This window comes from Panthera onca, chromosome B1 (assembly GCF_046562875.1).
Source record: "Panthera onca isolate mPanOnc1 chromosome B1, mPanOnc1 haplotype 2, whole genome shotgun sequence".
Lineage (NCBI taxonomy): Eukaryota > Metazoa > Chordata > Mammalia > Carnivora > Felidae > Panthera > Panthera onca.
Genome location: NC_138342.1, coordinates 100,607,349 through 100,621,885, shown reverse-complemented (window position 1 = coordinate 100,621,885; position 14,537 = coordinate 100,607,349). Strand labels below are relative to the sequence as shown.

The 14,537-nt window shown below is 36.9% G+C and overlaps 2 protein-coding genes across 12 annotated transcripts in view; one reads left to right on the top strand and one right to left on the bottom strand.

Moving 5' to 3' along the window:
- The window catches only part of PDE5A (phosphodiesterase 5A), a 138,687-nt gene extending 134,345 nt beyond the window's left edge, over positions 1-4,342 (top strand). For all 5 annotated transcript variants that reach the window (XM_060654283.3, XM_060654284.3, XM_060654280.3 and 2 more), the window contains 3 exons: positions 7-81; positions 1,493-1,576; positions 3,184-4,342. In XM_060654283.3, the coding sequence (XP_060510266.1) occupies positions 7-81; positions 1,493-1,576; positions 3,184-3,321 (297 nt within the window). In that variant the 3' untranslated portion in view covers positions 3,322-4,342. The remainder of the gene's footprint in view (positions 1-6; positions 82-1,492; positions 1,577-3,183) is intronic.
- The window catches only part of LOC144616142 (uncharacterized), a 131,389-nt gene that overhangs the window by 60,532 nt on the left and 56,320 nt on the right, over positions 1-14,537 (bottom strand). For 6 of the 7 annotated variants that reach the window (XR_013555169.2, XR_013555170.2, XR_013555171.2 and 3 more), the window contains one exon: positions 12,133-12,211. Coding sequence is in view for 3 of the 7 variants with exons in the window: in XM_078445790.2 (XP_078301916.1) it covers positions 12,133-12,211 (79 nt within the window). In the remaining 4 variants the exon portion in view is untranslated. Of the gene's footprint in view, positions 1-12,132; positions 12,212-13,266; positions 14,457-14,537 lie in introns of those variants that run through there. The other variant, XR_013555167.2, reaches the window with a different exon arrangement.

The window sequence follows — 14,537 nt, the reverse complement described above, 5'->3', positions numbered from 1 at the left end:
TTTCAGATAGCAGAACTTGTAGCAACTGAATTTTTTGACCAAGGAGACAGAGAGAGAAAAGAACTCAACATAGAGCCTGCTGTAAGTCTGAGACCTTGTTGGTAGGAATTATTTCAATACATCTGTGAGTGTGGACTTCTTAACACTTTTATGAGATCTTTCCTTGAGAATACAATTTCTTTTCATTTTATTTTTTAAAGCATTTTTCTTATTAAAAGAATTTTACGTGTTTATTACAGAAAACATAAGCAAATAAAAGAAGACTCTTTGGTTCATCATATTGTACCTACTTTTTTTGTAATTTGTTTTTTCTATTTAAATTTAAATCATAAGCTACGTTTCATTCTGACAAATGGTCTTATGTATATTATTTCTAGTGATTATCTGAAATAGATGCAGCCATAGTCTATCCACTACCTTTGGGGTAATGTTTGCAGTGTTCACTATTACCAGTAGCACTTTGATAAACATCTATGTTGCTAAGTGTTTCTGTGCCATTTTTCATTATCTTGTTAGGATAAATTCCCAGAATCGCTGTGTTGAAGGGCACAGATTTTAAAGGTTTCTGATACTGCCTTGTTCACATAGAGTTTGGATCTCACAGACAAGAAAAAGACCCTTCTCAAACCATCTCTAGCTTTTGGAATGAGTTTTTCCCAAAAATGAAGCACAGCCATTTTTTTTTTAATTCAAATGGACATTTATTGAGCCCATATTAAATGGGACATGGTTATGACCCCCTTTCTGTGTGTACAGTTTCAGCCACTCTGCTCTTTAGTCTCAGCTGGGCACATCTTCTGTCTCACTAGTCTTTCACAATTAGCTCAGTGTCCTATAATGTAATGGTAGGCTCGTTCAGAAGCTCAGAATCTTCTTAGAAAGTCGTGGGTAGCACAGTAATGGTAACAGCTAATGGAGAATTTGCTTCATTTTAAACAAGTACTGTGACAGACTCATTGCTTCCCATGGGAGTGCTGGGCTTGTCTGGTGCTCCAGCCATGACCTCCTGGGAATAAGCAGAATGACATCTGCATAATCGTCACTAACAAGGCTCTCTGTGTGGATTGAATTGTAATCAGCTGTGGCCTGAGTGGCTTCCCCCACAAAGCTGAGGGTGTTTGATTCCACATCAATAGACAATTCAAAGCCTGTGTGTTCTCCAAATACACGTCAGTGGTCAACTCTAGGGCAGTGGTTGACTCTAGGTCGGTGGTCAGCTCTAGGTCAGTGGTTGACTCTAGCGTAGTGATGAATTCCAAGGGTAGTGTGGGAAAAGTCAGCCAGGATGAACAAGACAGAATCAGGGCCTTTCTGAGCACAGTGCTGGCAGGGAATGCAAGAAGCTGACAAAGGAAGGAGACAAGCAGGTATCAGGCCTTCATCAGCTAACCTGGTGATTCATGTTTTCGGAGCCAACTTGCATTGTGTTCTTTAAGTAAATGCAGATATGTGTGTTATGTGTGTGTGTGTGTTTCTGTGTTTGTGTTTTCAGGATCTGATGAACAGGGAGAAGAAAAACAAAATCCCAAGTATGCAAGTTGGGTTCATAGATGCCATCTGCTTGCAACTATATGAGGTATTTATACAAAAACGCTAGACTTGCTAAACTTAGACCGTGTTATGAATTAAAACCTCAAGTAAATTGAAGCGATTAACACTAGGCCTTTTTCTTTTTTTTCTTTTTTCTTTTTTTTTTTTTGGCTGGTGAACATGCTGTTTGCATTGAACAAGGAACACATTTTATATTTGATTTTTTTCAAAAACGTTAATTCATCAATGCATAACTATCTGTTGAGTGCCTACTGTGTGCTAGACTAGCAAATTGATGTAGGAACACTTAAAAGAATTATATGCCAGTGCTACCTTAAGGAGGTATACTGTGCATACATTATGTCAGCATATTCTTCTAAGTTTAGGCCTCAATAAAGAAAAAAAAGTATCCAACTTTTTCTCATCATATAGTATAGCTTTCATATTGTCAAGGAAAGTTTTATAATGATGAAAAGAAGGTAGCTGGAAGACTATTACAGGGTCCCATTTCCTTGCACCTACTGGCTTGGAATTTTTATTTTTTAGGTAAAGATATTCTCCCAAAAACATCTGGTTTACTAGTTTAGATGTTCTTGCCCAAAATACAGAAAGCAGACACTATCCTTGTTTTTAAAAGTTTGAATAGGAAACTGTCTTCAGTTTTAATTATTTGGGAAGACAGCATTTATCATAAAGTTATCATAGAATACTGAAACTCAACCCTAGAATCTTCTAATCCAGACATTTTCACAATTCAGTGATGGTTTAATCTTACATTTCATATGTGTGCAAGGATTTATTTCATTTGAATCTGCTGTTAAATTCTATGTAATATTGATTTGTGCTTTTACTACATTTATTTATAAGTATTATATTATAGAAGTAATAATATTCTCACCATAGAAGTCAGAGAATTATAATTCTACTACTCAGACACTACTGTTAATATATCACTGTATATGCTTTATGACATTTTCATATTTTTCACTTAAATTTGCTTTTTGTAATTCATATTACATCATAATGTATTTTTTATTTTTTTAACATTTATTTATTTTTGAGGGACAGAGCGTGAGTGGGGGAGAGGCAGAGAGAGAGGGAGACACAGAATCTGAAGCAGGCTCCAGGCTCTGAGCTGTCAACAGAGAGCCCAATGCGGGGCTTGAACTCAGGAACCGTAAGATCACGACCTGAGCTGAAGTCGGACACTTAACTGACTGAGCCACCCAGGTGCCCCTTCATCATAATGTACTTTTAAAGCCTGCAAAATAGTAACATAATATACCTAACCCTGTTGTTGAGTATTTATGTTATTTTCAGAGTTTCTCTATTTCAAAGAAAACTGCAGTGAACATTCTTGTATCTAAATATGTATGGCATTATAGTTGGTAAAGAATAATACCATGCGGAATTATAAATCAATCTTTATTATAATCTTGAATACAAGTCTATTTAAATACATTGTATAAAACTATTTTATAGAAAACACAAAACAGGGTGCCCGAGTGGCTCAGGCTGTGTCCACACACTTGTGAAAACCCCAGCAGTGGGTCTGCTTCTGAAATGAGTGTGAGATGTGACTCTTTGAAATAGGCCTGGGTAGAGGGCTTATTTCCTCGCTGCTTTCTAGTTTGTTTTCTTTTTCTTCTTTAGGCCTTGACCCACGTTTCTGAGGACTGTTTCCCTTTGCTGGATGGCTGCAGGAAGAACAGGCAAAAATGGCAGGCTCTTGCAGAACAGCAGGAGAAAATGCTGATTAATGGGGAAAGCAGCCAGGCCAAGCGGAACTGAGTGGCCTATTCAAGCAGAGTTGAAGTTTACAGATGGTGTATTCTGCAGTATGTCTAGTTTTGCCACACACTGTACAGATTTAGTGTATACTTTGCCACTGCTGTATTTTTATTTTTGCACAACTTTTAAGAACATAGCATGAAATGTTTTTAGGGGACTATTACATATTTTCTGTATATTTGTTTTATGCCACTGATCTGAGATTATCAATGATACCCACTCTTAGCACATGGATAAGAGCGCTGTTTGTGATACTTTGTGTACTGCAAAGTGCAAGTTGAATTCTTGCACTGAGATTGTTTTGTTATTCGTTGTTTTGGGGGTTTTGTTTTTTGTTTTTTGGGGTTTTTTGCTTGGGGATTTTAAATAATTGTTTTTGTGTTTTCTGAATTATCAATCTTGTAAAGAATGTTTGGAATCTTTTTTTCTCAAAAATAGGCTAGGAGAAAATTGAATGTATTCTGTGACATTTAAAACTTTCAAAAGATAAAGTGTTGTTGGCTGAGTGGATTTTAAGGTGAAAGGATACTATTTGTCAGCAATGTATTGCATTAACAAAAAAAGCTAAAACTCTGAAACAGATGGAAAGTACTAGAAGGCAGTATTGTAAAGAAAAGGTATTGTTTAATTGATTTGCTGTTTTTGTTAGTGAGCAGGAAGCAGGAAGGGGAGAACTCTTTCATTTCACGTACATTTTATCCAGGGACTCCCCATAAAATCTGACCCATCTGATGGAAAGCAGGGGAAACCTTAGGAGAAGACACTAATTTCACTGACTTCACGGTCACTGACTTTACTGACGGATGAATGTGATCGAGAAATGGAATGGCCGTATCTGTCAGTGAAGGGAAACATTCTGTTGGAAGACTCTTATGAGTCAGTGAGTGTTTTGAATATTGAACTTCCTTTTTTAAATAACTTATTGTTTTTCTTACAAACCATAGTTTATAAGTGAACAGTTTAAGTCTCAACAGAAAATTGAGAAAAAAAAAGTGATAACTGGAACACTGACCTGAGGTGAGATATGACTGCAGATAAAAGGTAAAATGAACCATTATTTTTCTTTGTCAGAGGAAGTATAGAGAATATTTTTAATTATATAAACAGCAAAGGGCCATCCTTGATATTGGGGTCAAAATTAAATTGAGGGAGCACTGTAAGGTAAGAAAGCTTAGGCCTGAATAAACTTAAGAGTATTCAGTTTGCAGTTGAGAAACTGCCCAATTTCAGTTTATAGGACTAGTCAGAATCACAGAAGTTTGGCTATGTATGCTAATTGTTGACACTGAGATTATAGTTGTTGGTATTCACTTCATTTAGCTTTTAGTACATTTAGAAAATGTTAACATTGTCTTAGATTTGAGCCCTTTTGAATGGATTCCCATTGAACACGTGTGCCATAAATACACATCTATTCAGTACTGGAGAAGTAGATAATGAATTGAACTGGTTCAAGAAAGGAAAATCTGTTCCAAATACGTGGAAATGTTTGGACTGGGGCAGAGTAGGAAGAGAAATATTTGTCTGAATTGTTAACCACCCCCCTTCCCAAAAAACAGGTTCTGAGTTTTTAGCTATCACTAAATTGGATAGCAAATCTCTTGGGGCCATGGTTCAGCATTCTGAAACACCTTTTTTTTCTCTAAACTGCCTAAAATTCAACTTATTCATTAAGTTTTGAAAATTCTGAGAGTGTATCTTACATAATGTGACTTACTTCTTACCATTCAGGTAAAAAAAAAAGGGCAAAACAAATTGTACTGCCATTACTTTGTAGTGGTAAAGGCTAGTATAGAATGTTATCAGCTGTTTGTTTCCATATGTATTATTGTTGTAATACTTGTATTTTCAGGATGTTATTCGATTTTTATTTGATGTCATACAGGTGAGATCTATAAGATTGCCTCTTGGTGGCACTGGTGTGTAAATTACACAGGCTGTTACTAAAATAACATATCTATATACTGGTATCCCCCTATGCATGCATACATAATTCCTTAGTGTAGAAAAATTGTTTAAAGAATAGCAGTCTTTAATGACCTTTACATCATACACATTGTGATTTAGCAGTTATGCTAAAATCTGTAATCATATACTTTAGTAGTTTGTTTAGCTCCATCTAATCTATGCCACTGAGATGTATGGAGGTTTTGTATGTGTGTCATTTTAACAAGCAAGAAGATATATTTAGATTAGAAATTGTTTGGTTTACCTTTAGACAGTGGTTTATTTTACTTTACTAGTTTAGCAATTAAAAGAAGTTGGGTAGTACCATGCCTATTTTGTTGTTGGAAGTTTTAGTTCTTATACGAAGAGTACTTCTTTAGGACCAGTTAGTTGGTGCAAATAATTTTTAATTTTTAGGAAAATCATTCCATACATAGATTAATATCTAGTACAGGGGCAAAATCAAAGCTTTAGTTCTTACGTGAGTATTTTTCCCAGTATCTTCTTTCTCTCTCTCTCTCTCTCTCTCTCTCTCTCTATATATATATATATATAGTGGGAATATATATATATACACATAGTGGGAATATATATATATATATATATATATATATATATAGTCCTCCCTCATCCTGCTCTATGTTTCTGTTACCCATAACTAGCAAGAAGTTATTCTTTTTCTGGATTAAAGTAATTTTGTGATAGTTATAACTGAATGACATACCATTTCATTTCAATTTTTAGCTCCAAAAGTCCCCACTATTATACTAAGTTGTTAAAAAATCTCTATAAAATTGTCTGGCCTTCTATTTTTCACAAGACTGGCCCTTGCCAGTCGCAGTCCTGTGTGAACTTGTGTAAGTCACTTAACCTCTGTGTGCCTGAACACATTGGGCTGTTAAAGGAGTTATGTTTGGGTGAAGCCTTTGTCTTCAAGGAGAATGTCACAGAGGGCAGCTACTGTGTAAGCCCTAGCGGGTCTTGGAGACCAGTGTCAGAAGTGGGATATTGGGCTACAGAGCATGGTATCTCATTCCACATGTCATTTCCTGTTTTGAAGATTGAAAACAAGACAATACATTTATTTGGCTTCTCATGTGCATCACCAGTGACTGTGAGATTTTGAGCACCTTGCCTCAAGGTACAAACTCTGGACAGTGGTGTTGTCACCACTGATCTCTTAATCATAAAGAATAGTTTCCTTCAATAAGAGTACTGAGATAAGAAAGTGTATGAAAATATACTCAAAATACTTGGTTCTGGGAGGAAACCGGTCACAGATGTATTCTTGCCTAGCAGTGGAAGTGCCTTTATTTTTAGCATAGAGCACAAATGTTAGACCTACTCCAGTTTGACTTTCAGTTTTCCTGTGTTTTCCACCAGATTTTACTCCTAACACTTTATAGGTCATCACAAGCAGTGCTCTTGTTTTGTTTTGCTTTGTTTTGTTTACAAGAGTGATTTTAAGAAGAGAGGAGGAAAAGGTGTAATTGCTGTCCTCTCCTGTGAACAACTGTAGTTAAAATGAGGTGGTATAATTTAATGTCTCAGTATTAGACATGCAACAGTCCACCTTTTATCGAGTCCCTGCGACATGTCAGGCACTGTGTTCAGCCAAGGAGACAGAGCAGTGACCTCAAGGAGCTCACAGTCTGCAGGAAGTGCTGGATAAGAGACTTACCAGCTTCTGATCCTGCCAATTGAACATGAAAATATAGGGTACGTTATATCACTTTCATTTTCATCTATAAAATACGTATTATACAGTTTTCTGAGGACCTTCTCCCGCCCCGCCCCTGCACCCTCCCCCTCAAGGATCTTCTTTACCTGGAACTTACTAAGAATCTGTCCGTGAACATCCTGCCTTCTAACAAGTATGGATCATTTAGCCTGTTGATAGCTTAAAGAACACCTTAAGTAAGGAGTCATGTATTCTACTATATAGGTTTTTTTCCCATTTGCTAGCCAGGTAGAGCTTACTCAGAGTTCTCTTAGATTGTTAAATTGTGCACAGTTTTGGACCCCTTCTGCTCCACCACAGGGAGCAAGGAAGAAAGTATTAAAGCTCACTTGGCCCTTCCATATGCTTCTCAAAAGCCTGTGTAAACATGTCTTAATAAATGTCATTGAAAGCAGTGTAAATAGTTGAAAATATAAATTTCTATTACGGTTTAAGAAAAGAAAACCTTATGGATCATCACTAGCCACTGTTAATATCTATTTGTATTCTTATACCTTTTTCAATATATTTGAACAAATATATAGTTTCTGGCACTATTTTTGTACTAGGATAAAGGAGTTACTGTGTATATTATGTTTAGCTTTAAAGTGATTTTAAATAATTGTGAGTGTTGATTTCTTGTCTTTCCTCTCCCCCCACCATGAGAACCATGTCAGATGACTCTTCCATGACAAAATCACTTTAAAGGAACACTTCCCTACCTGTGATCCCTATAAAATCAAGAGATGGTCAGAGTGATCTTCTGTTGTGCAAACTCTTCACCTGTCAGTTGTTTACTCATTTTGCTATGCTTTGTAAGAATAAAAAGAATGAATAAGTAGGTATGACTACTGTGTGATTATTAGGGGAATTTTAGGCAGGGAGGATGGGTCCAGTGCTTTGAGAGACTGTAGGCAAGCTAGCCTTTGGTCATATTAGCTGAGAAAATGTGGTTTAATCAAACCCTTTCCTTAGTCAAGACTCCTCTCAGTAATACTCTTCTTTTTATTAACATCCTTTGCTACCAATTTGAAGGCAACATTTTCCATACTTCCTGTGCTTCAAGTCGGTAACAGCTCTCTGGAGGGTGATGATTACCTGCTTATTGTTGCATAAGGAGCTAAGACTTAGGAGTTAAATACTTGACAAATGGCGTGAGCTGGATTCGAGCCTAGACCTGTCTGGTTTCAAAGCAGGTATTTATTCCATTTAGTTCTTTCTTTGAATTTTAATTGTAAAAGTTCCAAAATCCATTCTTAGTGGATCAAATGGGCTATCTACAAGCTTTAGAGAGAAGATTTACCTCACCCAGCAGGTTTGGTTTTGCTTGGGTTTTTACTGTTAATTTTCCTATAGTTCATCAGAATAGCTAATGTCCCACCTTCACAAAATCCCAGATACCACCCTGTTTCAGTACTGCTAATGTAGAGGTGTGAGGGTATAATTAAATTCAGAATATCTGATTCATTATTTAGTTTTGCTAATATGACAAGCCCTAGACAAGTCCTCTTCATGTGGGACATAATATCTAGGCTATACCTAATTCACAAAACTAAAGACAAAAATAAAATGAAAGCTCATGTAAAATAATAGTTTAGATTTTCTGACCAGTAGGAGGCATGAGAGTTTCCGTTTTATTTAAAGTACTCCTCCCCTACTGGGTACAATGAAAAAAACTGGTTTTTTTTTTTAATTTTTAAAAATGTTTATTTTTGAGAGAGAGAGCATGAGCAGGGAGAGGGGCAGAGAGAGAATCCCAAGCAGGCTCTACACTGACAGTGCAGAGCTTGAAATTGGGTGTGAGATCATGACCTTAGCTGAAATCAAGTCAGACACTTAACCGACTGAGCCACCCAGGAGCCCCTAAATTTTTTTATTTTAATGTTTATTTGTGAGAGAGAGAGAGAGAGAAGAAACAGCATGAGCCAAGAAGGGGCAGAGAGATGACACAGAATCTGAAGCAGGCTCTAGGCTCTGAGCTGTCAGCACAGAGCCCAACGTGGGGCTTAAACTCACTCATGAACCGTGAGATCACGACCTGAGCTGAAGTCGAACACTTAACAGACTGAGCCACCCAAACTGCTTTTTAAAATATTTTTACTAGCTAAAGAAAAACAAAATGGAAATAATAGAGAATTAATTCTTGGTTACTGCTCTTTGTTCAGTGATCATTTCATCAAGATGTCCTCCAAACAATAACTGATCATCTGAAGGCTCTGACTGATACTCAATATTCCATCCATGGAGACAGTCATCCCATTTTGCAGAAAACGAAAGCTGTATGACAATTCTCTTCAACTCACATTCTTGCTATTAACTGTGCTGCCTTCTCAGCAAACCGGGATTCCTAGGTTTGATATATGCAAGTGTCACAATATGATTTTTTATTTTTAAGGCACATGACATTAAATTCACAGAAACTCTTTGAACTTGCAGAGAATAATCTCTGATTTTAAGCTATGTTCAGCCTTGGCAAACAAACAAAAACTATGTTTCCTGTTCACAAACCACTTCCTCAAAATAAATATGCACAAAAGGTATGAATGGAATCTAAATGATTATTTGAAACCAAAAGAAATCTGACGAATTAATTGTATGCATGATTTCTTTCTAGCTTGCCTTATTTTAAGTGTATGTGTGTGTGTGTATGTAAAATATACAGGAACTAAGTTGACTTTCTCAATCACCTAACAGCAATCTCAATGGCACTTTTTAGGATTCTTCTTTCTAAATCACCATGTAAGGGACAAGATTGCATGGCCAGACAGTGGGGGGCAGCAGGAGGGGAAGCAATAAACGTAGACTGCCACAATAGCTTTCAACCTTAATATCCCCAACATTGATTACTTTTAAAGCCATATTTCACTTCATATCACTGTTTCCCCTTACCCAACAGGAGTGTTTTGGGGCTTTATCTGACATATTCCTGTATGTCTATCTAGCATATTACTGTAAGAAATAAGCTTCTCCTTTTACCAATTAGCTCTCTGAAGTTCAGGAATTCTCTGGTCTCACTGATCTGCATAACCCAAGGAAGAAAGGCATAAAACATGGTTAATGACTGCTTCAGCTACAACTGCTTGCTCTGCTCACATGTGCTCATGCTCTCTCTCTCCCCCTCTCTCTCCCCTCATTCACACAAGCCAATAGGAGTAGTTTCTAAGAGTGCTCTACTGAGTCTGTTAGAATAAGTTACAGATTTCTTGGGAGATGAAGGGACGATTATGTCCTACATTATTTCCTCTTTCTTGAAACCTCTCTTTCTCTTTTTTCTATTCTAGCTCCATCCCCTTGGCCTTCAAACATATTTGATTCTCCTGTGCCCTAAGACACCTTGAATCACACAGCCCTCCTAACCTACCAAGCATCTCTGCATCTTCCTTGTACTTTGAAGGTACTCAACAAATACTGAGTGAAAGAACAGATTTCCATAATTTTCCATCTGACATAAAATTGATATTTTATAAAGAAACAGGAAGGTAATTCCACTGAAGGGAAACAAAAATCAATATAGTGCTTTTAGACATTCTCAGCTGGACAAGAGCTAAAATTTAACATGAAAAAACAAGCTGAATAAAACAATATCTTAGGAAAAAAACACTTGTTTCCTGCTGTGAAAAATAAGTTAGCTACCAGACTTTCATTAATAAATTGATAACCATTGGTGGCATTACTCCCAGTGGGAATTGTACCATATTGCTACAAAGCTAAAGTCATAAAGGCTAGAGGCCAACGGTCTTATGGAGGAGAAAGGATTTGTACTTAAAAATAAATAAGCAAACAAAAGTCAACCAAAGATGTTCCTTCATTCACTCACAAACATTTCATTCTCAACCCAAGCAGGGGTAAACTAAAAGGCCTGGCCTCACAGAGCTTCTAGTCCAATGGAAGCTACACACAAGGGACAATGATCTCCGGTCTGTGCATTGAGGGTGGGAAGTAGAGGTACTTAATTCAAACTTGAGGGTTCACAGTTGGCTTCCTTCAGAGTATAATATCTGGTTTAGCCAAGTGAAAAGGGAGAAGAACATTCCAGGCAGAAGAAACAGTATGTGTGCAGACCTAGAGGTAGCTGACTAGGGAACTTGAAAGTTTTCCCGTCATTTATTTATTTATTTAAATACTTACTGGTTTTATAGTTATGAATGATGAAGATTAAAACTATTTATAAAGTATTGATATGATGTATAGATCTTTATAAATGTATAAAATAAAGCAAATGTGCTTCAACAAATGTATGTTTGAACTCTTAAGAAAGAGAAATCGCCAGAGGCCAAAATAAAGCCAATTAAAAATCAAATGAGTAAGCATGTGAACTGATACTTTGTCAGACCAAGGAATATTTGCAGATATATATAATGAAGGGTATTTAATGCCCACGCAAGCAGGAAACAGGGTAAATGGGTAATGGTTCTCCAAGAAAAGCTTAAACTTTTGAAAGAAGTGAATTGAAGCAATTCACAATGCCTGAAGTCAGAAGCCACAAGAGTAGCATCAGATCCCCATGAAATTCAGACAATAGAGTTCTTTGATTGAGGCTGTTGGGAGGAATCAATTTTTTACTCTTGTCTTTCCAAATGAAGGAACACCTCTAAAATGACACTTTTAGCCTCTTGTTCCACCTCTAACTCAACTCAGTGTCAAATACCCGGCTGGAGGGTCATAGACATCAGTCCACACCCCTTAAGTGGATGAAATAAATCTCATAAAAAGCAGTGAATGCTGGAAATTTGTTTCTTTTCCTTACCTTTCGAACCCAATATAATCCAACGTAAGTTGGAAATCCTAGGTAAAAGTGTCTGGTTATGTGGCCTGTTTCAAGATCTAGCTTGCTAAAGGGGTGGGGTTTCAGGCAGGGAATGTAACTTAGCAAACCCATTTAACCAAAACATGTTCTCCAACCTATACGTGTTTACCTAACTATCTCTGCAAATCTCCACACCAGCCAGCATCACATTGTTTTCTCAGAGTGCTATGCCTATCTCCTGTAAGGTCTTTCTAGACTGTCATTCTGCAATATCAGTGGGCCACTTCAATCAATGGCCTTTCCTGCTTCTGATCAATGTAAATCTGCGCTTTCCTGAGTCTGTCCATCTGCTGTTTGAGGGACATAATGTACAAGTCAGAGCATTCTTCTTACTTACGTGCTAGTGGCTGTATAGAAGGCAGGAGCGAGCCAACATTGAATGAGATCCCAGGAATGCAGTGATTACGGCCTAAAGACTTGAAGAAAAGCATAGTTGTAAGGTATGTTGTTCTATTTTGTGTTATAAAATTCTGAAAGGTAAATTTAACATGACGAGAAACTATCGTTCATATTTTTCTTCTGCCTATTCTAAGACTTGCATTTATGATGATCATCACCTGATGACCATCAGCTCACTGGCAGCCAGTATTCATAGGCAGCACAATGGATGTGGCATCGTCAGAACTAATAATATAACCAATATAAATAAATGGTATTAGGGAACTGCAAAAGCAAGAAGATACTATTTTCACACCAACAGGTTCTAAAGAGCCACAACATTGTGAGTATAACAGAGTTGCTCTTTTTTTCTCTCAGTGGAAATTATGAAATTAGGGAGGAGGAGCACATTTGACAATGAAATAGACAAGAAAATTGTTCCTGAACCTGAATAAGAAGAGATGGTACCTAGACACTGCTAGTGTGAACTGATTTTCACATGCACTGCCTGGACAATGAAAAATGTAAACATCACTTCTGTACCCAATCTTCTAAATTTTTCATTGAAAATTTTAATTGTGTTAGCCTCCTATTGCTGGTGTAAGAAATTACCAGAAATGTATGCACTTAAAACTTATCTTACAGTTCAGGAGATCCGAAGTCTAAAATGTGTTAGCACCGCTGCATTCCTTCTAAAGGCCATTTCTCTGCCCTTTTGAGCTTTTAGAGACTGCATGCATTGCTTATATCGTAGCCTCTTCCTCCATCTTCAAAAAATAATGTAAATTCTGACTCTATTCCTTTTAGGAAAGCAAACATTTATATGATAAAATAGATTTTATGGGGCTTTTGAAAGATGTAAACAAAATGTGTTAAGTGCCTAGCACAAAAAGTACACAAGTGGGAGACTGGGAGACATGGTTATTGTTACTATTTTCATGATGATGATAACGATGAAAGATTTCTATCCCAGAAGTTAAAATTTTAAGAAGAAAAAACTGACTACTGAAAGCACATCCAGAACGAGTTAAACTTAGATTGTACTTTGCCATTTACCAAGCTGTTTCACACACATGATCTTATCTCATCTTACCCGCAATTCTGTGACACAGGCATTATTTTCATTCCTGATTTTATGATGAAACTGAGTCTTGAAAATTCAGTTGCTTCACCACTTGTAGTCTGCATTTTGCCACTTGAACCCAAGACACCCCCCCAACAAATCTGCTATACTTTTCATTACAAAATAGTTCTGCTCTCTAACAGTTCCAAATTCTCAGGTGTTTATTATGTATATCAGTAATTTTCAAAGCCGGGTTCTGGGCCAGCAGCATCAGCATCAGCATCACCTGTTAAAAATGCAGATGCTCAGGCACCATGCCTGAAGTGCTGAGGGTCAGGATGGGCAAGATGAGTTTTGTATTAGCCCTCCAGGTTATTCTGATGTACTCTAAAGCTTGAGAACCACTGATCTAAAATATTGCTCTCTTCTTCTAACTGCTTACAACCCCGAGATTAAAGCCACACAAACCCATGTAAAATATGATTCAGTGATTAAACTGACACTTTTATTAGAGAGAATCCTAGAAGTTTGAAGAGCAAACTCATTGAAAACTTTGTTCTAATTATTTGGATTTTTCGCCTCAACAAAAGTACAACATATTCTGTCTGTGTATGAAAGAGAAAAGTAAAAACCTGGGGGCTTTAAGATTGAATTTCAATAGGGACAGAAGTAGGATAATAATGATGGCTTCCATTCATTTATTAATCTATTGATGGACAGTTGGGCTGCTTCCATAGTTTGGCTATTGTAAATAATGATGCAATAAACATCAGGGTGCATGTATCCCTTCAAATTAGTGTTTTTGTGTTCTTTGGGTAAATACCCAGTAGTAAGTATCCTAGGGTAGTTCTATTTTTAACCTTTTGAGGAACCTCCATACTGTCTTCCACAGTGGCTGTACTGGTTTGTGCTCCCAGCAGTGAACAAGGGTTCCTTTTTCTCCACATCCTCACCAACACTTGTTTCTTGAGTTTTTTATTTTAGCCATTCTGACAGGTGTAAGGTGATAATTTGCATTTCCCTGATGATGAGTGATGTTGAGAGCATCTTCTCATGTATCTGTTGGCAATCTGTAGCTCTTCTTTGGAGATATGTTTGTTCATGTCTCTTGATCATTTTTTAATTGGACTATTTGCTTTTTTTGGTGTTGAGTTTTATAAGGTTTTTAGATATTTTGATTACTTCTCCTTTATTGGATATGTCATTTGCAAATATTTTCTCCTATTTCAGTAGGTTGTCTTTTAGTTTAGTTTTTTGTTTCCCTTTGCTGTGCAGAAGCTTTTTATTTTGATGCGGTATAT